At 47.4% G+C, this 26,593-nt stretch overlaps 3 protein-coding genes and 4 non-coding genes across 7 annotated transcripts; all 7 read right to left on the bottom strand.

The window, feature by feature from the left end:
- Positions 1 to 454: 454 nt before the first annotated feature.
- LOC146183441 (uncharacterized) lies at positions 455 to 1,699 on the bottom strand. Its single transcript, XM_084609122.1, has one exon. The coding sequence runs from the start codon at positions 1,645 to 1,647 to the stop codon at positions 460 to 462; it is 1,188 nt and encodes a 395-aa protein (XP_084465248.1). The 5' UTR covers positions 1,648 to 1,699; the 3' UTR covers positions 455 to 459.
- Positions 1,700 to 1,927: 228 nt separating this feature from the next.
- On the bottom strand, positions 1,928 to 2,001 carry TRNAN-GUU (transfer RNA asparagine (anticodon GUU)). The gene has a single exon. It is a non-coding gene; the product is annotated as a tRNA-Asn (tRNA).
- A 224-nt stretch (positions 2,002 to 2,225) lies between these two features.
- Positions 2,226 to 2,299, bottom strand: TRNAN-GUU (transfer RNA asparagine (anticodon GUU)). The gene has a single exon. It is a non-coding gene; the product is annotated as a tRNA-Asn (tRNA).
- Positions 2,300 to 6,964: 4,665 nt separating this feature from the next.
- LOC146183438 (uncharacterized) lies at positions 6,965 to 12,765 on the bottom strand. Its single transcript, XM_084608363.1, has 2 exons — positions 12,066 to 12,765; positions 6,965 to 6,972 (listed from the first exon to the last, which is right to left on the bottom strand). The coding sequence occupies exons 1-2, from the start codon at positions 12,763 to 12,765 to the stop codon at positions 6,965 to 6,967; spliced, it is 708 nt and encodes a 235-aa protein (XP_084464489.1).
- A 1,165-nt stretch (positions 12,766 to 13,930) lies between these two features.
- On the bottom strand, positions 13,931 to 14,004 carry TRNAN-GUU (transfer RNA asparagine (anticodon GUU)). Its single transcript has one exon. It is a non-coding gene; the product is annotated as a tRNA-Asn (tRNA).
- Positions 14,005 to 14,522: 518 nt separating this feature from the next.
- On the bottom strand, positions 14,523 to 14,596 carry TRNAN-GUU (transfer RNA asparagine (anticodon GUU)). Its single transcript has one exon. It is a non-coding gene; the product is annotated as a tRNA-Asn (tRNA).
- Positions 14,597 to 24,140: 9,544 nt separating this feature from the next.
- Positions 24,141 to 25,475, bottom strand: LOC146183435 (uncharacterized). The gene has a single exon (XM_084609121.1). It carries the CDS (start codon positions 25,455 to 25,457, stop codon positions 24,159 to 24,161), a length of 1,299 nt encoding a protein of 432 aa, XP_084465247.1. The 5' UTR covers positions 25,458 to 25,475; the 3' UTR covers positions 24,141 to 24,158.
- Between the last annotated feature and the right edge of the window lie 1,118 nt (positions 25,476 to 26,593).

The following is a 26,593-nucleotide window of genomic DNA, read 5'->3' as shown; positions in this document are numbered from 1 at the left end:
TAAAATCCCCAACCGCATGGCACACGCAAATATTATAGCGAGCAGAGAAGGGCTCGACCATGCGGCTCGTTTGCTCATCGCTCTCCACTTTCGTTTCTTGTACCGCCATTATGTCTATATCGTTATCTAACAATAGACGGCTGACTTGGTACTGTTTTCGCCTGGCTGACAACCCTCGCACATTAAGCGAGGCTACACGTAGAGCTAATTCTGGTTCAACCGCCATGCTGAAAATGAATCAAACGAGCCGCACGATCTTACCTGGTACATTGGGGTCAGGAGCGGACAAACTGTGCAGTACAGGCTGGCATGACCGAAAAACAATGCTCCAAGGTGGCATCAATGGTTCACGCTGGTGGCGTTGACACAGAGCGACGCTGCATTTGTCGCCGCTCCGGGCCGCATCAGGAATCCTTGAGCCCCAGAAGCGGCCCGAGCAGCCACGAACTCGGGGCTCCTTCATGGCGAAGGCTGCATCCCTGGTGGGTTCCGGTCAGGCGGAATAGTGGGCTTTGGCTTGAAAGATGGCCGACGTAGAGGGGCCGCTTTGTGGGGCGGTTCCTCTTGATCGGTCTTGTCGGGGGCGCCCGCTGCGTCGGTTACGTCGCGCGTGCGTTTCGTGGTCGCACTATTAATTGTACTTTCGCGCGTGTCCATCGGTGCCTGTTCCTTTGAAGACGCTGACGTCGACTTACCACTGGCACCGATAGCAGCAACACTTGCTTCGGTGGCCTCGCCCGCAGCGCTCTTTTCATGTTGCAGGACTTCTTGTCGCTCAGAATTTCCCTCGAGTTGAGGGGGCTGGTTTGTTCCCTCCTTTGAGTCCTTTGCCCTCGCACTATCTTCCGCACCGGTGACTTCCGCGACGTCCACCTCGTCCATGAGGTGTTCTGAGAAGTCGTCGGTTCTTGCAGGCCCTGTTGCACTGGCGTATGTTTTGACACACTGCTCATCCGTGTGGCCGAAGCGACGACAAAGGCTGCATTTCGGCACTTTACAATCCCGCCTAATATGACCTGTGGCCTTGCACCTCAAACAGAGCGCCGCCCTTCCCGGAACAACAAGAAGTGCGGGCTCACCTGCTATCTTGAGCTGGTGCGGAATGTCCTCTCTTGAAATTCCATTTTTCAACTTGAGGGCCACTGTTCTCGTAGTGGACCCTTTGTCTGCGACACCAAAGGCTCTCCAACGCTCTTTGGACACGTCAGTCACTGTTCTGTACGGCAGCAAGGCAGCACGGATATCGTCGTCACTAACGCCATGCAAAACCCAGTGGATTTTCAGGCGCACATCCTGGTTATTTGGGTCAATCAGTAGACACGGCCGGTTCTTCACCTTGACATCAGTAGCCGCCAGTAGTTTCCTCGTTGCCTCGGCACTCTTGAGCGTAACGGCCCAGACATGGTTCATCTGATACGCCCCCAAAGCAAGCACTTCAGGGAGCGCACCAAGATGAACCAAAGTATCTCTGAAGTCCTCGACGCGATACGGTTTAACCGCTGGGTCTGCGTGCATAAAAATTGTGTTCAACACAATTCTTCCTGTCGGCAAAGTTGGCAGTACGACCTGGTAATCTTCATCGACGGCAGACAAAAACCTGTTTCCGCAGCCAGACTGGGCCGCTGATACCGCTCCGACGGAGCACATGATTAAACGTCCGCTCGCTTCGGCGCCCGGAAGTAGAATCAGCCGCGCCACGGAGGCCGGGTCGGAGGGTATGCCAAGAAGAAAGCTTCTCTAGCTAACAACACACTCGGAAAGCTTCAAATAGCTAGGGCGTTTAGTGTTTCATGAAGCATTTTTTTTTTATTTAATGCACGAGAATACAGCAACAAAGCAAAACGTCCATTAGTGTGTTTCTCTACAATAACCAAACTTGTTTTGCTGTCCAGGGACAAACTACACTACAGCTAGAACCAAAAAATGCCGCCACCGGGAGGACTCGAACCTCCAACCTTTCGGTTAACAGCCGAACGCGCTAGCCGATTGCGCCACGGAGGCCGGGTCGGAGGGTATGCCAAGAAGAAAGCTTCTCTAGCTAACAACACACACGGAAAGCTTTAAATAGCTAGGGCGGTTAGTGTTTCATGAAGCACTTTTTTTTTTATTCAATGCACGAGAATACATCAACAAAGCAAAATGTCAATTAGTGTGTTTCTCTACAATAACCAAACTTGTTTTGCTATTCAGGGACAAACTACACTACAGCTAGAACCAAAAAATGCCGCCACCGGGAGGACTCGAACCTCCAACCTTTCGGTTAACAGCCGAACGCGCTAGCCGACTGCGCCACGGAGGCTTTTTTTTTTTTTTCTTTATTGCCGTGAAACACAAAACAAAATACACATGATAAAACACGTCAACTACACTTGAGCTAACGCGTACGCGGCTAAAATCTTTTCATGTTCACCAACTCATCAAACAGAGAATGCCATTGTGGCGGATCCTGCTGCATCCTGAAAGTTTCGCGTATATACACAGCATTTTCAATAAAGTTTTCACGCGCAGATCGTGTATCTATATCTGCATGACGCACCTGCATTCGTGTTTTCCACAAACTATGGAGGCCAAGAAGCATAATTAAATCAAAAGGTGCATCATCGGTCTGCACTGGTAGGAATCTTATACCGTAAGGAGTTAATGGAAGTTCCTTTTTAATTGTCCTTTGGAGGACGTCCCATAGGAAGACAGCATCCCAACACTGTAAGAAAACGTGTTCAATTGTTTCCGGTTTTTTGCACAACAGGCAATTTGTTGTCCATGGGACGAAGATACCTTTTTCATTCAGCCAGGTTTTAACAGGGAGCGTATTGGAGTGCAGTTTGAAAAGGAACGTTTTAGCTGATGGCCTCACGGGCATCTTCTTAACTCTTTTCAAAACGTCCTGCCCTGGGCCTCCACAGTGTAGTGCCCGGTAAAAAGGCACCGGCAGCATCACGTCAATGAGATCTTTATACAGTTTTTTTTTTGGAACATTGCAAAGATAATCAAAAGAAAACCGCACTTCTAGCAACTTGCACGAAAAAACAACCTCGCGCAGGTAGCCAGTCACAGTACCAGGCATGTTTTCACATGACACAATCCATTCAGGGAGCAGCCTCTGCAATCGCACTTGCATCACAGTTCTTAGAAAGGTATCTTTTTGATCACGGAGGAATATAAATCGCGAGACCACCTGACGCAAGAACAGATGTGCAAGGCCAAGCCCGCCCCTTTTAACAGAAATAAACAAATTCGTCCGGGCGGTTTTTTCCCATGTGGATGCCCAAATAAAAACAGCAAAAACGCGGTGCATTTTCTGAATTGAGGTTCGTGAGATACACAACACATTTATGAGGTACCACAGCCTCGAAATAAGAAAAACATTGCAAATAGAAGCGCGCGAAAACATTGACAGTTGCCTTCCTTGCCACGCATCCGCTTTTTCTTTCACTCTGGATGTTTCTTCCACCCAGTGCACGTTGGTATCTTGATAACATTCTAAAGGCACGCCTAGATATCGTGTTGGGAGAGCAGACCATCGTAGCTTACAGAAGAAATCAGGTGTCACGTCCCAATCACCATGCCAAAACCAAGAGCTTTTCTCCCAATTGATCTTGCATCCGGTTTGATCACAAAATGTTTGGACGACACCAGTGACTTCACAGATGCTCTTTCTAGTTGCACAAAAGATTGCAATGTCATCAGCGTATGCTAGCATTTTCACGTGTGCTGATTGCAGCTTGAAACCTAAAATGCGATCGTTATCAATGATAGCCAAGCAAAGTGGCTCTAAATACAGTGAAAAAAGCAGAGGTGAGAGCGGGCAGCCCTGCCTTACTGATGACCGTACTGCGATGCTGTCAGTCAGTTCACCATTCACAATAATACGGGTCGTGCAGTTCGCATAAGCCATTTTAACACCCTCCACTATGACGTCACCAAGGTTAGAATGCTCCAAAATGGAAAAAAGAATTTCGTGAGAAACACGGTCAAAGGCTTTCGCCTAATCTAATTGCATCATGGCTATCTGACCACCGAGTGCATCAACGCATTCTAATACGGTTCTTGCGACATGTATATTCGTGGCAATGGGTCGACCCTTGATGCCGCACGTTTGATGAGGCCCAACCAATGTTTTTATTACGCTTTGCAGTCTTTTTGCTAAAACCTTCATGTACACCTTATAGTCAACATTGGTGAGGCTTATCGGTCGATATGACCCCACCAACTGTCGTTTCTCCGGATCATCTGTCTTGGGTATTAGAACAATGTGCGATGTAGAGAAAGACAATGGAACAGTATTACGTTCATAAGCTTCAGTGATTACACAGAGCATAAACTGAGCCGCATACTGCTGAAAAGTTTTAAAGAATGCGGCGCTTAGACCATCCGGCCCAAGGGCCTTCTCAGGTGTCAGGTCATCTATTGCAGATAGTATCTCCTGCAACGTTACCGGTGTTTCTAGACGCGCTTTACTTTCGTCATCCAGTGCAGGCATCAGTCTTAGAAAATCTGTTCGAAAGCCGCCTACAGTCTCAAGCTTAGCGCTAAGCAGTTCTTCGAAGTGCTCTGTTACCGCACGCTGAATATCTTTAGCATCCTCAGTGATATGGCCGGCATATCTTATACTCCTTATTTCTTTCTGGCAGGCGTATCTTTTCTCGTCTGCTAGCGCTCGTTTTGTCGGTACTTCTCCAGCCCAAAGTTTTTCAGCCCTTGCACGTATAACAGCCGCTGTGTATCTTTCACTGTCGATTGTTTCCAACTCACTTTTTATCTCTCGTATTTTACTGGCGAAATGCCCTGGGCCTGAACTTTCCATGCTCAAAAGAAACTGGAGTTGTTCATTCAGTTCTTTTTCTTTTTCTTTCTCTTTATGCCGCACCTTACTGCTCTTTTCTATGGATTTCAATTTGACCCATTCTTTAAAGCTTCCCATTCCGCTGCAAAACTTACTGGTCGCATAGTCAGACGACTTTCAAACTCGGTCTTAACTTCCGTAAGGAACTCTTCATCGGCGAGAAGTTTGGCATTCAGTTTCCATAGGTGCCAGTTAAAGCGCGATATCTTTCCTTTCCTACCAAACACTGCACTCACGAGACAATGATCGCTGAAAGACACAGGTTTGACCTCATATGCAGTACATAGAGAAACAAGATCAACCGAGGCATACACCCTGTCCAATCGAGCATGGCTATCTCGCTGAAAGTGGGTGAACTCTGGTTGGTTTCCGGTGGAGAACACACTACCAACATCCTCAAGGCCGTATTCATGCACAAGTGCATTCAACTGCTCGGAGCTTCTGTCTCTTCGAGGTTTACACTTCGCCGCTCGGTCCACAGCTGAGCACACACAGTTGTAGTCACCAAGTACAAGCAAGATTTTGTCGACCTCCAACCACGATTCAATAGACTCAAAAAACACTTCACGTTCGCGTTCTGAATTGGGAGCATAAAAACACAACACACGCCAGCATAAATTACAGTAGGTAAAATCAGTAACCAAAAGCCGACCACTTGGACAGGCAAAAACGGACTCTACGCTTACTCCCAGCGTGTTACGTATAAATAAAAGGCATCCACCCGATACACCAACAGAATGGCATACACACACATAAAAGTTTGTTTGAAAAGAAGCCACCATACGGTCAGTGCTTTCTTGGCTCTCAATCTTTGACTCTTGCACAGCTGCTACATGTATATCATTATCTAAAAAGAGGCGATTGAGCTGGCATTGTCGCCTTCTCGCTCCCAGCCCTCTGACATTCAAAGTAGCTACGTGTAACGGCGAATTAAGCTTGAGAGTCATGTATTAGCGAGAGACGCCCGTACCCGCATGGTGCCTACCTTCATGATTGCGTGGCCTCCGCTTCTGAAGAACAGTGGCATATGCGTGCATGTATTGTCCTCCCAGCGGAACGTCGGGCTGCATACAAACGAAGTCCAAGCACCGTCTGTCATTTTTGCTCACACACGCCCCGCTTGGTTGCAGAATGTTCCTGACGCTGGTCGGTAGGCAGACGACCCACTAATCGTTCAGGACACCACAAAACCTACGGAGGCGGTTTCCCCGCCTGCCGCGTGTCGGCCGAGAAGTTCGGCTTCGGTCTTAACGTTGCTCTTCGGATGCCCGAAGTTTTCGGCGGCGGTTCACCACAAACACCACCTGGCAGCTGAGTCCCCTCGACGCTTTCCTCGTGTGGACGTTTCGCGGCAATAAAGGCTGCTGTCTCCGGCCCAACCTCCATGGCATCAGTAAAGGAAGGCTCAGTGCTGAGATGCTCCTCAGCGTCAGAAAAATTGATTACATCTTCTGATGCTTCCTTTGACTCGCCTTCATAGTCCTGTGACGGATCTTGCAAGGCTTGCCGAGTTTCACTCTCTTGACTGGGCACCGTCACCTTATGCTTTGTTAAAACAGTCATGGAAGGCGCGTCCTGTTTTGTTGACTGACCTCTAATGTCAGCAGCCTCCTCCGCATCCACCTCGTCCATTATTAACTCCGACGAGTCTTCGCTGGTCCCAGGTCCGGCAATGCTAGCGTAGGGACGAACACACTGGCTCTCTTCATGCCCGAACCGTCGACAGGTTCCGCAGCGAGGAACCCGGCACTCTTTGCGGATGTGACCCGTACTCCGGCAGCGTAGGCACAGCGGGGGTCTGCCTGGCACAATAACGAGCGCCAGCTCACCGCTAACATTCAGCTGATGCGGCAGGTCGTCGAGCTTCATGCCAGCTTTCAGCTTCAGCGTGACGTGTCTAGTAGTTGAGCCCTTTTCTAACATACCTTTAACTCGCCAGCGCTCCCGTGTAACTTCGGATACCTTTCCGTACGGCGCAAAGGCAGCACGAACATCCTCGTCTGGCACGTTGTGTAGCAGCCAGTGAAGTTTGAGTCGCACGTCCTGGTTCGCCGGGTCAATTACCAAGCAGCGACCGTTTTTCACACACAACTCGCCTACACTAACAGGCTTGGTCACCGCTCAGAATCCTTGAGAGTGACAGCCCAGACATGGCTCATCCGATACGCCCCCATCGCAACAACATCGGGGATCAGCGAATGCTGTGCCAAAGCGTCGCGGAAATCTTCCACCCGGTAAGGGCGGGCCCTGATATCGGCATGCAAAAAAACGGTATTCAAAACAAACCGACCTGTTGGCAGTGCAGGCAAAACAACTTGATAAGTACTATCCTGTTCAGCAGTCCTGTTACCGCGGCCTGACATGGCCGCTGAAGCCGCTCCTGAGGAGCCCTGCATCCTGCGTCCGTTCACTGGCGTGGCCGGAACAGAATCCCCTTGTGCCACGGAGGACGGGTCGGGGGTTATGCCAAGAAAAAAGCTTCTCTAGCTAACAACACACTCGGAAAGCTTCAAATAGCTAGGGCGTTTAGTGTTTCATGAAGCATTTTTTTTTATTTAATGCACGAGAATACAGCAACAAAACAAAATGTCAATTAGTGTGTTTCTCTACAATAACCAAACTTCTTTTGCTGCTCAGGGACAAACTACACTACAGCTAGAACCAAAAAATGCCGCCACCGGGAGGACTCGAACCCTCAACCTCTCGGTTAACAGCCGAACGCGCTAGCCGATTGCGCCACGGAGGCCGGGTCGGAGGGTATGCCAAGAAGAAAGCTTCTCTAGCTAACAACACACTCGAAAAGCTTCAAATAGCTAGGGCGTTTAGCGTTTCATGAAGCATTTTTTTTTATTTAATGCACGAGAATACAGCAACAAAGCAAAATGTCAATTAGTGCGTTTCTCTACAATAACCAAACCTGTTTTGCTGCTCAGGAACAAACTACACTAAAGCTAGAACCAAAAAATGCCGCCACCGGGAGGACTCGAACCTCCAACCTTCCGGTGAACAGCCGAACGCACTAGCCGATAGCGCCACGGAGGCTTTTTTTTTTTTTTTTTTTTTTTTATTACCGACTTGGCAACTACAAAGAACGATGAAAAGTCGCATGGAATTAAAAACACAAGTCACTTTCTTACAGGTTTCTTGTGATAAAATGGATTAGGTGACATGAGCTTGTCCAAGACTGGCAGCCAATCCGGGGGTTCAGATTGCCCTCCGAAAACATCACGCGTGTACATTACACTTTCAACAAAGTATTGATGGGCTGGGTGTACGACAACATGCTCATGGCGAACATCCATCCGCGTTCTCCATATGCTGTGCATACACAAGACCATCAATAAATCACTGGGCACTTCTCCTGGCTGGGCGCATGGAAGGTAGCGTATGCCAAACGGCGTTATTGGTAAGTCCTTTTTAATAGTGCGCTGTAGCACGTCCCACAAAAAAAAACCGCATCGTGACAATCAAGGAAAATATGCTCTATGGTTTCCAGCTTTTTGCAAATTAAACAGTCAACAGACCAAGGCACGAAAAGGCCTTTGCTTTCCAGCCATGGCTGGACCGGAAGAGTGCCGGTATGCAATTGAAGAAAGAAAGATTTAGCTTCCGATCTGAAGGGCATTCTTTTCACTCTTTTCAACACGTCCCGCTCAGGACCCAAAGCATATACAGCGCTATAAGCAGGCAAAGGTAAAATGGTTTCCAATAAATCTTTGTACAGCCGTTTTCTCGTAACAGTACACATATACTCATTTGAAAATCTCGCCTTCACTATTTGGAAGGACGCGACAACTTCGCGAAGAAAAGCACTTAGAGCCATTGTCCCTGTAGACATAGTCGAAACTACATATTCCGGCAGTGAATCACGCAATCGCACTTGGATTACCGTTCTAAGAAAAACATCGCTTTGTTCGCGCAAAAAAAAGAACCTGGTTACAATCTGCTTTAAGTATAAATGTGACAATCCCAGTCCACCATTATGCACCGTATGAAACAAATTACATCGACTGGTACGCTCCCATGTTGAAGCCCACACAAACGTGGCAAAAACCCTATGCAGTTCTTGAACATAGATTCTTGACATAGATAACACTTGCAGCATGCAAAAAATTTTTGCAACTAGGAACGTATTGCAAACGGTAGCTCTTGCGAACATAGAAAAGTTATGTCCTCCCCATTTGTTTGTTTGGGTTTTCACTTGCTCAACTTCACCGGCCCAACACTCCTTGCTTTCACGGTAATGCTTTAGTGGCACACCAAGGTAATTTCCTGGAGTTATTGTCCATTGCATACTGGAGAACAGTTCAGGCGCGTATTGCCAGTTTCCGTGCCAAAATCCTAAACACTTTGCCCAACTAATTTCACTTCCACTTGCAGTGCAAAAAGCAGTGGCTTCTTTTACAACTTCTTGCACGCTCTCATGGTCAGTACAAAAAACCGCAATATCGTCCGCGTATGCCAAAACCCGAACTTCACTTTGAAAAAATCTATAACCGCGTATGTTTGGCCTTGTAAGCAATCTTAGACAGAAAGGCTCCAGATAAAGCGCAAACAAAAGGGGAGACAGAGGACAGCCCTGCCTTACTGACGACTGAACAGGTATACGATCAGTTAACTGCTTATTCACGACCAGTCTCGCTGAACAGCACTCGTAAACCATTTTCACGCCCTTTGTAATCACGGAACCAGCATTGACATACTTTAAAACAGAGAACAAAATTTCATGTACCACTTTGTCAAATGCTTTGTGGAGGTCTAATTGCATCATGGCTACGTGGTCATGCATCGCGTCACAACATTCGAGAACACTCCTTGCTGCGTGTATATTAGTAAAAATGGTCCTTCCTTTTATACCGCATGTCTGATGTGGGCCTACAAGAGAAGTAATTACACGTTGGAGTCGTCGCCCTAATACTTTCATGTAAATTTTATAGTCAACATTCGTTAGACTTATAGGACGGTAAGACGCTACAGACTGAAGCTTAACTGGGTCATCTGTTTTCGGGATTAGTACAACGTGTGACATTCGAAAAGACGGAGGAGGTACGTTCTTTTCGTAGCATTCACTAATTACTCTTTCCAGTAAAACAGCCATTTCAGTAGGAAAGGCCTTGTATATGGCAGCACCAAGACCATCTGGTCCGGGTGACTTATTGGAATTTAATTCCCCGATAACGGCCACAATTTCCTCGGAAGTAATACTTGCTTCAAGTGTCTGCGCAACTTCGTCTTCTACTCTTGGCATCAGCGACAGAAAGTCTTTTCTAAAGCATTCAATGTCCGGTGTTTTCAGGCTAAACAATTCCCTGTAAAATTCTACAAACGCCCGTTCAATCGTCTTGTTTTCCGAGGTAACTACGTTCTGATAGCAGATTTCTTTTATCTCTTTTGACACTGCGTACCGTTTTTCATCACTAAGCGCCCTTTCCGTGGGCGTCTCTGCGAGCCACAATTTTTCGCTGCGTGCCCTTATCACCGCACCGCGATACTTCTCTTCGTCTATCACCTCAAGTTTGGTTTTTATCTTTTTTATATCTTGGGCGAACAAGCCAGGCTTAACGCTCTCCATGCTAAGCATGTATTCAAGTGTGCTACGAAGTTCTTTTTCTTGTTCTCTTTCTTTACGTCGGAGAGTGCATGCTCGGTCAATAGCAGCTACCTTTATATCGCACTTAAACTGCTCCCATGCTTGTATAAAATTAGAGTCATTTTGCAACAGATGCGTAATATATTCTTTCACTTTAGTGGTAAACTCTTTATCCAGCAGCAGCTTTTCATTAAATTTCCATAGCTCCCAATTGAACTTTGTTGCCTTACTTTTCATGCCTAGAGTAATCATTACGAGGGAATGGTCACTAAAGCTCATGGGAAGTGTTTGATATTCCGAGCACAAGGGCACACAATCAATAGGAACATATATTCGGTCCAACCTTGCATGACAGCTACCTTGAAAGTGCGTGAACATTGCTTGGCCTACATGCGTCAGTATACAGCCAGCATCTTCAAGCTCTGCCTCATTAACAATGTCAATAAGTAACTCTGCACTTTTGTCACGAAGGACACGGTCTGTTGTTCTATCTTCCGGTCTACAGACACAGTTGAAGTCTCCAAGCAGGAGAACACGCCTCTCATGTATTAGGAAGGATTTCATATAGTGAAAAAACTCTTCGCGCTCAGACGTTCTAGTAGGCGCATAAACACAGATCACTCTCCAGTCCAATCCAGAAAAACTGAAATCACATATCAAAAGCCGACCACTCTCACACGAGAACACAGACTGTACGCACTCTATGCAATTTCGAATGAAAATGACACATCCCCCGATCTTCCAACCGCATGACAAACGCAAACACTATATCTAGAACGATATATTTCAGCCATTTTATTTGTTTGTTGTTCGCTTTCCATTTTGCTCTCTTGAACTGCTAGCACATCAATTTCACTTTCCAGCAGAATGCGGTTCAGCTGCAGTTGTCTCCGACGCGTTGACAGCCCCCTCACATTTAGCGTGGCTACGCGTAAGCTAGTGGTTAAATTGGTCGCCATCTCAAGAAATTATAAATCGCGAAACATATATCACTCACATCGCTTTTGCAGAAAGACAGGATTGCGGTTGATCTGTTGCACGGGATGACCATTCTTCCTTTTTGGCGAGTCCATCCGTCGTTCCAAGCGCTCCTCCCGATCATGGACCGGGCTTGTAACGTCTCGACCGGAAAGGGTACCACCGCTATGGCGGAGGCACAGGTGACACAGTTCTCCGGTCTGGGGGCACGTTTGGCCTTGGCTTGAAGGACGCCCGGCGAAGGGGGGCCGCCTTCAGTGGAGGCTGTCCGCTTTCCGCTCCTCCTTGGGTTGATTCCTCGTTGACACTGTCTTCATGCACCCGCTTCACAGGCAAGGTAGAAGCAGCTGGCATCTCAGCTTCAGTGTCCCCCTGTTCCTCACTGTGTTGCGTAGGCGAAGCAGGGCTTGCAGCACTGGCATTGCCGTCTTGTTTCGTGGGTTTCTCGGTCTCAGTAACATTTGACAACGGACGTATCAAATCTGACTCACGGCGTTCTTTCAGAGCAGGGGTCTTCTCAGAGGATTGTTCTTTCTGCTCTGCATCCTCAGTGATTCCACTGCTAGCTTCCTCGGCGTCCACTGCGTCCATCAAGTGCTCGCCTGCCACTTCACTCGGCACGGGCCTGCAACGTTGGCATACGTGCGCACACACTGGGACTCGTCATGGCCGTAGCGACGACACAGCCCACAGCGCGGCACACGACAATCACGCCGTATATGCCTTTCCCCCGGCACCGAAGGCAAAGCGGGGCTCTGCCTGGAACGTGGACGAGTGCGACGTCCTCGGCGACCCGAAGCTGATGCGGCAGGTCCTCAATGTTCACGCCCACTTTTAGCTTCAGCGTGACCGTTCGAGTCGTTGAAGCCTTGTCGACACACCCTTGCACCTTCCACTTTTCTCTTGATATTTCGGTGACTTTTCCAAAAGCCGCCAACGCCGCTCGCACATCATCGTCGTGCACGCCGTGAAGCAGCCAGAAAAGTTTTAACCTGATGTCTTGGTTACAGGGGTCAATGACCACGCATCGGTGCTCCTTCACTTCAAAAGCTTCGGCTTGCAAAATCTTCGCTTTCGCCTCTTCCCCTTTAAACGTTACAGCCCACACATGATTCATCTGATATGCCCCGAGGGCGACCACTTCCGGCAGCCGTGAAAGACGAGCGAGGGAGTCTCGAAAGTGCTCCACCCGGTACGGCCTGGCTTTTATGTCGCCATGCAAAAAAACAGTATGCAAAACACTCGAACCTGTAGGCAGATGCGGCAGAACCAGTTCATAATCCTTGGCAGGCCTTTCCGTACTCCTGATACCACGGCCTAGCTGGGCCGCTGAATCCGCTCCTTGGGAGCCCATGATAATCACGTCCGTCACGCTCGGTGGCCGGAAGTGGAATCCTTTGCGCCACGGAGGCCGGGTCGGGGGGTACGCCAAGAAGAAAGCTTCTCTAGCTAACAACACACACGGAAAGCTTCAAATAGCTAGGGCGGTTAGTGTTTCGTGAAGCATTTTTTTTTATTCAATGCACGAGAATACAGCAACAAAGCAAAATGTCAATTAGTGTGTTTCTCTACAATAACCAAACTTGCTTTGCTCCTCAGGGACAAACTACACTACAGCTTGAACCAAAAAATGCCGCCACCGGGAGGACTCGAACCTCCAACCTTCCGGTTAACAGCCGAACGCGCTAGCCTAATGCGCCACGGAGGCCGGGTCGGGGGTTATGCCAAGAAGTAAGCTTCTCTAGCTAACAACACACTCGGAAAGCTTCAAATAGCTAGGGCGCTTAGTGTTTCATGAAGCATTTTTTTTTTATTTAATGCACGAGAATACAGCAACAAAGCAAAATGTCAATTAGTGTGTTTCTCTACAATAACCAAATTTGTTTTGCTGTCAGGGACAAACTACACTACAGCTAGAACCAAAAAATGCCGCCACCGGGAGGACTCGAACTTCCAACCTTCCGGTTAACAGCCGAACGCGCTAGCCTAATGCGCCACGGAGGCCGGGTCGGGGGTTATGCCAAGAAGAAAGCTTCTCTAGCTAACAACACACTCGAAAAGCTTCAAATAGCTAGGGCGTTTAGCGTTTCATGAAGCATTTTTTTTTTTAATGCACGAGAATACAGCAACAAAGCAAAATGTCAATTAGTGTGTTTCTCTACAATAACCAAACTTCTTTTGCTGCTCAGGGACAAACTACACTACAGCTAGAACCAAAAAATGCCGCCACTGGGAGGACTCGAACCTCCAACCTTTCGGTTAACAGCCGAACGCGCTAGCCTATTGCGCCACGGAGGCCGGGTCGGGGGTTATGCCAAGAAGAAAGCTTCTCTAGCTAACAACACACTCGGAAAGCTTCAAAAAGCTAGGGCGTTTAGTGTTTCATGAAGCATTTCTTTTATTTAATGCACGAGAATACAGCAGCAAAGCAAAATGTCAATTAGTGTGTTTCTCTACAATAACCAAACTTCTTTTGCTGCTCAGGGACAAACTACACTACAGCTAGAACCAAAAAATGCCGCCACCGGGAGGACTCGAACCTCCAACCTTTCGGTTAACAGCCGAACGCGCTAGCCGATTGCGCCACGGAGGCCGGGTCGGAGGTTATGCCAAGAAGAAAGCTTGTCTAGCTAACAACACACTCGGAAAGCTTCATATAGCTAGGGCGTTTAGTGTTTCATGAAGCATTTTTTTTTTATTCAATGCACGAGAATACAGCAACAAAGCAAAATCTCAATTAGTGTGTTTCTCTACAATAACCAAACTTCTTTTGCTGCTCAGGGACAAACTACACTACAGCTAGAACCACAAAATGCCGCCACTGGGAGGACTCGAACCTCCAACCTTTCGGTTAACAGCCGAACGCGCTAGCCTATTGCGCCACGGAGGCCGGGTCGGGAGTTATGCCAAGAAGAAAGCTTCTCTAGCTAACAACACACTCGGAAAGCTTCAAAAAGCTAGGGCGTTTAGTGTTTCATGAAGCATTTTTTTTATTTAATGCACGAGAATACAGCAGCACAGCAAAATGTCAATTCGTGTGTTTCTCTACAATAACCAAACTTCTTTTGCTGCTCAGGGACAAACTACACTACAGCTAGAACCAAAAAATGCCGCCACCGGGAGGGCTCGAACCTCCAACCTTTCGGTTAACAGCCGAACGCGCTAGCCGATTGCGCCACGGAGGCCGGGTCGGGGGTTGTGCCAAGAAGAAAGCTTATCTAGCTAACAACACACACGGAAAGCTTTAAATAGATAGGGCGGTTAGTGCTTCATGAAGCATTTTTTTTTATTCAATGCACGAGAATACAGCAACAAAGCAAAATGTCAATTAGTGTGTTTCTCTACAATAACCAAACTTGCTATGCTGCTCAGGAACAAACTACACTACAGCTAGAACCAAAAAATGCCGCCACCGGGAGGACTCGAACCTCCAACCTTTCAGTTAACAGCCGAACGCGCTAGCCGATTGCGCCACGGAGGCCGGGTCGGGGGTTATGCCAAGAAGAAAGCTTGTCTAGCTAACAACACACTCGGAAAGCTTCAAATAGCTGGGGCGTTTAATGTTTCATGAAGCATTTTTTTTTATTTAATGCACGAGAATACAGCAACAAAGCAAAATCTCAATTAGTGTGTTTCTCTACAATAACCAAACTTCTATTGCTGCTCAGGGACAAACACACTACAGCTAGAACCAAAAAATGCCGCCACCGGGAGGACTCGAACCTCCAACCTTTCGGTTAACAGCCGAACGCGCTAGCCGATTGCGCCACTTTTTTTTTTTCTTTATTGCCGTGAAACACAAAAACAAAATACACATGATAAAACACGTCAACTACACTTGAGCTAACGCGTACGCGGCTAAAATCTTTTCAGGTTCACCAACTCATCAAATAGACATTGCCATTGTGGTGGATCCTGCTGCATCCTGAAAGATTCGCGTATATACACCGCACTTTCAATAAAGTTTTCACGCGCAGATCGTGTATTTATATCTGCGCGCCGCACCTGCATTCGTGTTTTCCACAAACTATGGAGGCCAAGAAGCATAATTAAATCATAAGGTGCATCATCGTTCTGCACTGGTAGGAATCTGATACCGTACGGAGTTAGGGGAAGTTCCTTTTTAATTGTCCTTTGGAGGACGTCCCATAGAAAGACAGCATCTCAACACTGTAAGAAGACGTGTTCAATTGTCTCCGGTTTTTTGCACAACAGGCAATTCGTTGTCCATGGGACGAAGATACCTTTTTCATTCAGCCAGGTTTTAACAGGGAGCGTATTAGAGTGAAGTTTGAAAAGGAACGTTTTAGCAGATGGCCTCAAGGGCATCTTCTTGACTCTTTTCAAAACGTCCTGCCCTGGGCCTCCACAGTGTAATGCCCGGTAAAAAGGCACCGGCAGCATCACGTCAATGAGATCTTTATACAGTTTTTTTCTGGGAACATTGGAAAGATAATCAAAAGAAAACCGCACTTCTAGCAACTTGTACGAAAAAACAACCTCGCGCAGGTAGCTAGTCACAGTACCAGGCATGTTTTCACATGACACAATCCATTCAGGGAGCAGCCTCTGCAATTGCACTTGCATCACAGTTCTTAGAAATGCATCTTTTTGATCACGGAGGAATATAAATCGCGAGACCACCTGACGCAAGAACAGATGTGCAAGGCCAAGCCCGCCCCTTTTAACAGAAATAAACGAATTCGTCCGGGCGGTTTTTTCCCATGTGGATGCCCAAATAAAAACAGCAAAAACGCGGTGCATTTTCTGAATTGAGGTTCGTGAGACACACAACACATTGATGAGGTACCACAGCCTCGAAATAAGAAAAACATTGCAAATAGAAGCGCGCGAAAACATTGAGAGTTGCCTTCCTTGCCACGCATCCGCTTTTTCTTTCACTCTGGATGTTTCTTCCATCCAGTGCACGTTGGGATCTTGATAACATTCTAAAGGCACGCCTAGATATCGTGTTGCGAGAGCAGACCATCGCAGCTTACAAAAGACATCAGGTGTCACGTCCCAATCACCATGCCAAAACCAAGAGCTTTTCTCCCAATTGATCTTGCATCCGGTTTGATCACAAAATGTTTGGACGACACCAGTGACTTCACAGATGCTCTTTCTAGTTGCACAAAAGATTGCAATGTCATCAGCGTATGCTAGCATTTTCACGTGTGCTGATTGCAGCTTGAAACCTAAAATGCGATCGTTATCAATGATAGCCAAGCAAAGTGGCTCTAAATACAGTGAAAAAAGCAGAGGTGAGAGCGGGCAGCCCTGCCTTACTGATGACCGTACTGCGATGCTGTCAGTCAGTTCACCATTCACAATAATACCGGTCGTGCAGTTCGCATAAGCCATTTTAACACCCTCCACTATGACATCACCAAGGTTAGAATGCTCCAAAATGGAAAACAGAATTTCGTTAGAAACACGGTCAAAGGCTTTCGCCAGATCTAACTGCATCACGGCTATCTGACCACCGAGTGCATCAACACATTCTAATACGGTTCTTGCGACATGTATATTCGTGGCAATGGATCGACCCTTGATGCCGCACGTTTGATGAGGCCCAACCAATGTTTTTATTACGCTTTGCAGTCTTTTTGCTAAAACCTTCATGTACACCTTATTGTCAACATTGGTGAGGCTTATCGGTCGATATGACCCCACCAACTGTCGTTTCTCCGGATCATCTGTCTTGGGTATTAGAACAATGTGCGATGTAGAGAAAGACAATGGAACAGTATTACGTTCATAAGCTTCAGTGATTACACAGAGCATAAACTGAGCCGCATACTGCTGAAAAGTTTTAAAGAATGCGGCGCTTAGACCATCCGGCCCAGGGGCCTTCCCAGGTGTCAGGTTATCTATTGCAGATAGTATCTCCTGCAACGTTATCGGTGTTTCTAGGCGCGCTTTACTTTCGTCATCCAGTGCAGGCATCAGTACTAGAAAATCTGTTCGAAAGCCGCCTACAGTCTCAAGCTTAGCGACAAGCAGTTCTTCGAAGTGCTCTGTTACCGCACGCTGAATATCTTTAGCATCTTCAGTGATATGGCCGGCATATCTTATACTCCTTATTTCTTTCTGGCAGGCGTATCTTTTCTCGTCTGCTAGCGCTCGTTTTGTCGGTACTTCTGCAGCCCAAAGTTTTTCAGTCCTTGCACGTATGACAGCCGCTGTGTATCTTTCGCTGTCGATTGCTTCTAGCTCACTTTTAAGCTCTCGTATTTTACTGGTGAAATGCCCTGGCACAGTACTTTCCATGCTCGAAAAAAAATCAAGTTGTTCATTCACTTCTTTTTCCTTCTCTTTCTCTTTGTACCGCACCTTACTGCTCTTTTCTATGGATTTCAATTTGACCCACTCTTTGAAGCTGTCCCATTCCGCTGCAAAACTTACTGGTCGCATAGCAATACGATTTTCAAACTCGGTCTTAACTTCCATAAGGAACTCTTCATCGGCGAGAAGCTTGGCATTCAGTTTCCATAGGTGCCAGTTAAAGCGCAATTTCTTTCCTTTGCGACCAAACACTGCACTCACGAGACAATGATCACTGAAAGACACAGGCTTGACCTCATATGCAGTACATAGGGAAACAAGATCAACCGAGGCATACACCCTGTCCAATCTAGCATGGCTATCTCGCTGAAAGTGCGTGAACTCTGGCTGGCTTCCAGTGGAGAACACACTGCCAACATCCTCAAGGCCATACTCATGCACAAGTGCATTCAACAGGTCGGAGCTTCTGTCTGTTCGAGGTTTACACTTCGCCGCTCGGTCCACAGCTGAGCACACACAGTTGTAGTCACCAAGTACAAGCAAGATTCTGTCAGTCTTCAGCCACAATTCAATAGACTCAAAAAACGATTCACGTTCGCATTTTGAATTGGGAGCATACACACACACAACACGCCAGCATAAATTACAGTAGGTAAAATCAGTAACCAAAAGCCGACCACTTGGACAGGCAAAAACGGACTCTACGCTTACTCCCAGCGTGTTGCGTATAAATAAAAGGCATCCACCCGATACACCAACAGAATGGCATACACACACATAAAAGTTTGCTTGAAAAGAAGCCACCATACGGTCAGTGCTTTCTTGGCTCTCAATCTTTGACTCTTGCACAGCTGCTATATCTATATCATTATCCAAAAGGAGGCGACTGAGTTGGCATTGTCGCCTTCTCGCTCCCAGTCCTCTGACATTCAAAGTAGCTGCATGTAACGGCGAATTAAGCTTGAAAGTCATGTATTAGAGAGAGACGCCCGTACCCGCATGGTGCCTACCTTCATGGTTGCATGGCTTCTGCTTCTGACGAACAGCGGCGTATGTATGCATGTAATGTCCTCCCAGCAGAATGTCGGGATGCATTCAAACGAAGTCCAAGCACATTGTTTCATTTTTGCTCACCCACGCACCACTTGGTTGCAGAAGGTTCCTGACGCTGGTCGGTAGGCAGCCGACCCACAAATCGTTCAGGGCACCACAAAAACTACGGAGGCGGTTTCCCCGCCTGCCGCGTGTCGGCCGAGAAGTTCGGCTTCGGTCTTAACGTGGCTCTTCGGATGCCAGAAGTTTTCGGCGGCGGCTAACCACAAACACCGCCTGGCAGCTGAGTCTCCTCCACGCTTTCCTCATGCGGACGTTTCGCGGCAATTAAGGCTGCTGTCTCCGGCCCAACCTCCATGGCATCAGTAAAGGAAGGCTCAGTACTGAGATGGTCCAGAGCGTCGGAAAATTTGGCTACGTCTTCTGACACTTCCTTTGATGCGCTTTCATGGTCCTGGGATGGTTCGTTCAAGACATGCCGAGGTTCATTCTTTTCATTTGAGACCGTCACCTTATTCTTTGTTAAAACCGTCATGGAAGGCGCGTCCTGTTTCGTTGACTGGCCTCTAATGTCAGCAGCCTCCTCCGCATCCGCCTCATCCATAATTAACTCGGACGAGTCTTCGCTGGTCCCAGGTCCGGCAATGCTAGCGTAGGTTCGTGCACACTGGCTGTCTTCATGCCCGAACCGTCGACAGGTTCCGTAGCGAGGAACCCGGCACTCTTTGCGGATGTGACCCGTACCCCGGCAGCGTAGGCACAACGGGGGTCTGCCTGGCACAATGACGAGCGCGAGCTCACCGCTAACATTCAACTGATGCGGCAGGTCGTCGAGCTTCATGCCAGCTTTCAGCTTCAGCGTTACGAGTCTAGTTGTAGAGCCCTTTTCTAGCATACCTTTAACACGCCAACGCTCCTGGGAAACTTCCGACACCTTTCCGTAAGGCGCAAATGCAGCACGAACATCTTCATCTGGCACGTTGTGTAGTAGCCAGTGAAGCTTGAGTCGCACGTCCTGGTTCGCCGGGTCAATCACCAAACAGCGACCGTTTTTCACAGACAGCTCACCTACACTGACAATCTTGTTGACGGCTTCAGTATCCTTGAGAGTGACGGCCCAGACGTGGCTCATCCGATACGCCCCCATAGCGATAACATCGGGGATTAGCGAGTGTTGTACTAAAGCATCCCGGAAATCTTCCACCCGGTACGGGCGGGCCCTGATATCGGCGTGCAAAAAAACGGTATTCAAAACAAACCGACCTGTTGGAAGTGCAGGCAAAACGACCTGGTAAGTGTTGTCCTGTTCAGCAGTCCTGTTACCGCGGCCTGACATGGCCGCTGAAGCCGCTCCTGAGGAGCCCTGCATCCTGCGTCCGTTCACTGGCGTGGCCGGAAGCAGAATCATTGCGCCACGGAGGCCGGGTCGGAGGGTATGCCAAGAAGAAAGCTTCTCTAGCTAACAACACACTCGGAAAGCTTTAAATAGCTAGGGCGTTTAGTGTTTCATGAAGCATTTTTTTTTATTTAATGCACGGGAATACAGCAACAAAGCAAAATGTCAATTAGTTTGTTTCTCTACAATAACCAAACTTGTTTTGCTGTTCAGGAACAAACTACACTACAGCTAGAACCAAAAAATGCAGCCACCGGGAGGACTCGAACCTCCAACCTATCGGTTAACAGCCGAACGCGCTAGCCGATTGCGCCACGGAGGCTTTCTTTTTTTTTCTTTTTTTTTTTTTATTGCCTGCTTTGACAAATACACTGCAAATATATACAGATAAAACACGGTGACCATGCCGTGGTCAGCGTGAATGCTTAAAACTTCTTAAAATGAACAAGTTCATCTAGGACGCCAATCCAGTCTGGGGGTTCTGGCAATGTACGGTAAACATCTCGTAAGTACAAAATGCTTTCAATGAAATTCTCCCTGACTGGACGGACGTTTACATCGGCGTGCCTAACAGCCATCCTTGTTCGCCATATGCTGTGGAGCCCCAGAACCATGATTAGATCATAAGGAATGTCTCCATCGTTTTCAATTGGTAGAAAACGGATTCCGTACGGTGTTATTGGTAGGTCTTTCTTTAGAGTCCTTTGCAAGATGTCCCAGTAGAAGACTGGATCCCAGCAATCAATAAATACATGATCTATTGTTTCTGGTTTCTTGCATAATATACAGTTAGTTGTCCATGGAACGAATATTCCCTTTTCCTCTAACCAAGTCTTAACTGGGAGCGTGCCTGTATGAAGTTTAAAGAAGAAGGTTTTAATGCTGGGCTTAATATTCATCTTTTTAACTCTCTTTAAAACATCATTTCCTGGGCCTCCACAGTATATTGTTCGGTACCTGGGTGTTGGCAACATTGTATCCAGTAGGTCTCTGTACAGTTTTTTCCTTTGCACTGAACTTAAGTACTCAAGGGAAAATCGAGCCTTTAAGATTTGTAGTGCAAGTACAACTTCTCGCCAAAACCCAGTTACTGCGCGTCCACCGTCATTGCATGATGAAACAATAAATCCAGGTAAGGCATTGCTTAAGTGCACTTGCATTACTGTGCGCAAAAAGTAGTCTTTCTGGTCCCGCAGAAAAATAAATCGCGACACAATTTGTCTTAAAAACAGGTGAGACAGGCCTAATCCACCATTACAAACAGAATGAAACAAATTCGTCCTACTAGTACGTTCCCAACTTGCCCCCCAAATGAAAACCGCGAACACTCTGTGAATTTTTTGCAGATTTGTGCGTTTCATGAACAAAAATTGGAGTACGAACCACACCTTGGATATCAAAAAAAGATTGCAGACAGTCGCGCGGGCAAACATGGACAAATTACGGCCTTGCCAGCCTTGCGCCTTTTCCCTGACCCTTTCTGTCTCTTGACGCCAGTACTGTTCGCTATCTTGATAGCTATCAAGTGGCATACCCAGATACTTCGTAGGCAACGATGTCCATCGCATGTTTGCAAACGTTTCCGGTCTTTCGTACCAGTTACCATGCCAAAAGCCAGCCGATTTTTCCCAGTTAATCTCACAGCCAGTTGCGGTGCAAAAACCACCAGCAACCTCGACTGCCTCACTTACGCTTTGTCGGTTCACACAGAAAATGGCTATATCATCCGCGTACGCAAGTACTTTCACTTCAGATGCTTGTAGCTTGAATCCACGGATTCTTTCATTATTAATCAGGCTTAAACAAAAGGGCTCTAGATACAAGGCAATTAGAAGAGGGGACAATGGACATCCTTGCCTCACTGACGATCGCACGGCTATTGCGTCAGTAAGACTTTTATTTACAATAATACGGGTAGAGCACCCAGCGTATGCCATTTTGACTCCATCTACGATAACACTTCCGATATTTACATGCTCTAAAATGGTGAAAAGGACGTCATGTGAAACGTTGTCAAATGCTTTTGACAAGTCAAGCTGCATCATTGCTACATGTCTTCCGTCTGCATCACAACACTCTAAAACGCATCTTGCTGTGTGTACATTCGTACAGATAGTGCGGCCCTTAATGCCGCACGTTTGGTGTGGACCTACCAACTGTTTAATGACACCTTGCACCCTCCTTGCCAACACTTTCATAAACAATTTATAATCCACATTTGTGAGGCTTATAGGCCGATAGGACTCCACCGATAGAAGTTTGACTGCGTCATCTGATTTAGGAATTAAGACAATATGTGAAGCTTTGAAAGATGGCGGCATTTGTTTAACATGGTATGCTTCCTTTATTACGCAGTACAATGCCCTGCTGGCTTCTGATTTGAATTTCTTGTAAAAAGCAGCCCCTAATCCGTCAGGACCGGGTGATTTTCCAGCGCTTATTTCTTCTATAGCCTGCTCAATTTCAAGTACACTGATTGGTTGCTCAAGCCTGGCTTTAACTTCATCCTCAAGCCTGGGCATGGTCTGCAAAAACTGACTTTCGAATTGTTCTTTCCTTTGCTTAGCCCGCCCAAGTAGCTCACTATAGTACTCTGCAAACGCTTCTTTGATAACCTCGCATTCTGTTGCAACTTCGTTATGGTGAAGTATCTTTTTAATTTTGTTTTTTTCCACGTATCTTTTCTCGTCACCGAGTGAGCGCTTGTTCGGTGTCTCGCCAACCCATAATCGCTCTGCTCGTGCTCGCACAATAGCTCCCCTATATCTTTCTTCATCGATAAGCTCAAGTTTATTCTTAACTTCTTTAATCTGCTTCGACCACAATCCAGGCGTCCCGCTATCTAGGTTCAGCAACAAGTTGAGTTGACGGTGCAGATCTTGCTCGTTCTCTTTACTGACATGTCGTAAAATGGTTGCTCTTTCTATTGCTTTCATTTTTATATTGTTCTTAAAACTTTCCCACTCACTCATCCAGTCCCCTGATTTCGTCGCAAACAGTGCGTTGAACATTTCCTTTACTTCGTTCACATAGCTCTCATCATCCAAAAGTTTAGAATTAAATTTCCAAAGCTCCCAGTTAAATTTAGATTTATTTTCCTTTGCTCCTATGCAAAAAACTACTAGGCTGTGATCTGTAAAAGACACGTGCTTAAATTCATAACTTCGGCACAGAGGCGCGAGTTCTAGGGAAATGTATGCACGATCTAGCCTCGCATGGCTTTCTCTTTGGAAATGGGTGTACTGGCATTGTCCATTAGGTGACAGAAGCCAACCAACATCTTCTAGATGATACTCTGTGGTTAACGTCCTTAATAAGTGTGCGCTGGGGTCCTTCACAGGCTGAAGTTTTACGCGATCTTCAGGCATACATACACAATTGAAGTCACCCACCATAACAACACATCTTTCACCCTTCAAATGCTGTTCGAGCTGCTCGAAGAACAACCTACGCTCCCCTTCCTTATTAGGTGCATAGACGCATATCATACGCCATTTCAAATTAGAGAAGGAAAAGTCAACAACAATCAGGCGTCCAGAAGGGCACACTGTGACTGCCTCCTCGACAATGCCCAGACTGTTGCGAATAAAAATAACACATCCTGCCGAATTGCCAACAGCATGACACACACATACATTGTACCTATCTCTAAATGGTTGCACCATGCGGTCCGTTTGTTCTTCACTTTCTACCTTCGTTTCTTGTATAGCGACCAAGTCCAATTCGTTTTCAAGAAATAGCCGACTAACTTGATATTGCCGCCGCCTCGCTGTCATTCCGCGAACGTTTAAGGTGGCTATACGTAACGCAGACTGGAGGTTTACTGCCATTTAATTGCAAAACAAAAGGACCGCACAGCGCTTACCACGGCAGTCTGGGAAGCAGTTGAGCATGTGCACTTGCTTTTTTGGTTGAGCCCGTAGCCACTGCGAAGAGGCCTTGCTTCTCGGTCGAAGCACCTTGAAGGGTTTGTCCAATTCCTTGTGCACAAACTTCACAATCGCTCTTTGCTACGAGGGCGGTGTCCCGACCGTATTCCGGTCGAGGGAGATGTTTGGCTTCGGTCTGAAGCTAGGTCGCCGTGGCATGACGGCTTTGGGGGGCGGTCCCTCGTTGTTAGTGTAGTCAAGGCCGTCTCCTGCTCCCACGCTGTCCCCGTGCGTTCTTTTTGAGTTCACAGTTAATTCCATCGGCTCCCGCTGACTTCCATTGCCTGCGGCTGACGCTGCTCTTCGGTCACTACTAGACGCAGCCTTCGTAACTTCAGGTGACTGCATGCCGTCCTGGGTGTGTTCGTCTGGCTGGCCCTCCGACAAGGTGCTCTCGGAGGACTTCTCAGCAGCCTCCGAAGGCGTCTTTACTTGTGTAGCAAGTGACTGGCTTTTCGTGTCGCGGCTTGCGGCCTGCGTGGAGCCTTCAGAATTTTCGGAAGACGCGTTAGGGCATCGCGTGGACACTTCTAGCCGCCCTTTCGCTGCTTCCTCGGCGTCGGCTTCATCCATAATGAGGTCTGAAGCGTCCTCTTGTTGCAGTGGTCCAGTAACACTCGCGTAAGTTTTAACGCACATGTCCTCCCGATGACCAAAGCGCCTGCATCGGGTGCAACGAGGAACACGACACTCGCGTCTAATGTGCCCCGCAGTCCGGCACCGGAGACAAAGCGGAGCTCTGCCCGGCACTACAACCAGAGCCAACTCGCCTGCTACGCGGAGCTGGTGCGGGAGGTCATCCACCGAAACACCGGATTTCAGCTTGAGCCCAATTACTCTTGTCGTTGATGCTTTGTCCGCAACGCCACTGACACGCCACTTTTCTTTCGAAATGCCCGTTACCTTCCCAAAAGGTGCCAGGGCAGATCGCACGTCGTCGTCATGGACACCGTAGACAAGCCAGTGCAACTTCAGCCTTACGTCCTGGTTCATTGGGTCGATGATGACGCATCGTCGTTCCTTCACCTTGAAATCACGCAGGGCCAACATTTTCTTCATCCCATCTCCGCTCTTGAATGTAAGCGCCCAGACGTGATTCATCTGGTACGCCCCCAAGGCAATCACCTCGGGGAGCATATCCAGACTATCCAACGCATCGCGGAAGTCTTCCACGCGATACGGCCGACATCTCACATCGGCATGCAGAAAAACAGTATTTAAAACATTCCGACCTGATGGCAGTTGAGGCAAAATGACTTGATAATCCTGGTCCGGTAAGTCCGCAATCCTGTTTCCGCGACCCAGCTGGGCCGCTGTTACCGCTCCGTCGGAGCACATGATGGCACGTCCGTTCGCCTCGGCGGCCGGAAGTAGAATCATTGCGCCACGGAGGCCGGGTTGAAGGGTATGCCAAGAAGAAAGCTTCTCTAGCTAACAACACACTCGGAAAGCTTCAAATAGCTAGGGCGTTTAGTGTTTCATGAAGCATTTTTTTTTTTATTTAATGCACGGGAATACAGCAACAAAGCAAAATGTCAATTAGTGTGTTTCTCTACAATAACCAAACTTGATTTCCTGTTCAGGGACAAACTACACTACAGCTAGAACCGAAAAATGCCGGCACCGGGAGGACTCGAACCTCCAACCTTTCGGTTAACAGCAGAACGCGCTAGCCGATTGCGCCACGGAGGCCGGGTCGGAGGGTATGCCAAGAAGAAAGCTTCTCTAGCTAACAACACACTCGGAAAGCTTCAAATAGCTAGGGCGTTTAGTGTTTCATGAAGCATTTTTTTTTTATTTAATGCACGGGAATACAGCAACAAAGCAAAATGTCAATTAGTGTGTTTCTCTACAATAACCAAACTTGATTTGCTGTTCAGGGACAAACTACACTACAGCTAGAACCGAAAAATGCCGGCACCGGGAGGACTCGAACCTCCAACCTTTCGGTTAACAGCAGAACGCGCTAGCCGATTGCGCCACGGAGGCCGGGTCGGAGGGTATGCCAAGAAGAAAGCTTCTCTAGCTAACAACACACTCGGAAAGCTTCAAATAGCTAGGGCGTTTAGTGTTTCATGAAGCATTTTTTTTTATTTAATGCACGGGAATACAGCAACAAAGCAAAATGTCAATTAGTGTGTTTCTCTACAATAACCAAACTTGTTTTGCTGCTCAGGGACAAACTACACTACAGCTAGAACCGAAAAATGCCGGCACCGGGAGGACTCGAACCTCCAACCTTTCGGTTAACAGCACATGGGGCGGACAAGAGTTATCAGAGCATGTTATTTCTTTTTTTTTTTTTTTTTCTTTATTGCCGGGCTCCGACAACCAATTCAGTACATCACGATACACTATATACAAACACAGGCAAGACGTGGAACAAAAAAGGAAACGCTGTCAGTTTTGTACTGACATTGTCACTTAAAATTCCCTTAGGCCTGCCAAGGCTTCCAGCCTTGGCAGCCACTGCGGCACACATTCAAGTGTCTTCTGCACCTCCACGAAGCGGGAAA

Source organism: Amblyomma maculatum, chromosome 7 (genome assembly GCF_055883805.1).
Source record: "Amblyomma maculatum isolate TAMU_Amacu chromosome 7, ASM5588380v1, whole genome shotgun sequence".
Taxonomy (NCBI): Eukaryota; Metazoa; Arthropoda; class Arachnida; order Ixodida; family Ixodidae; genus Amblyomma; species Amblyomma maculatum.
The sequence above is the reverse complement of the archived record's forward strand: the minus strand, read 5'-3'. Positions and strand labels throughout refer to the sequence as shown.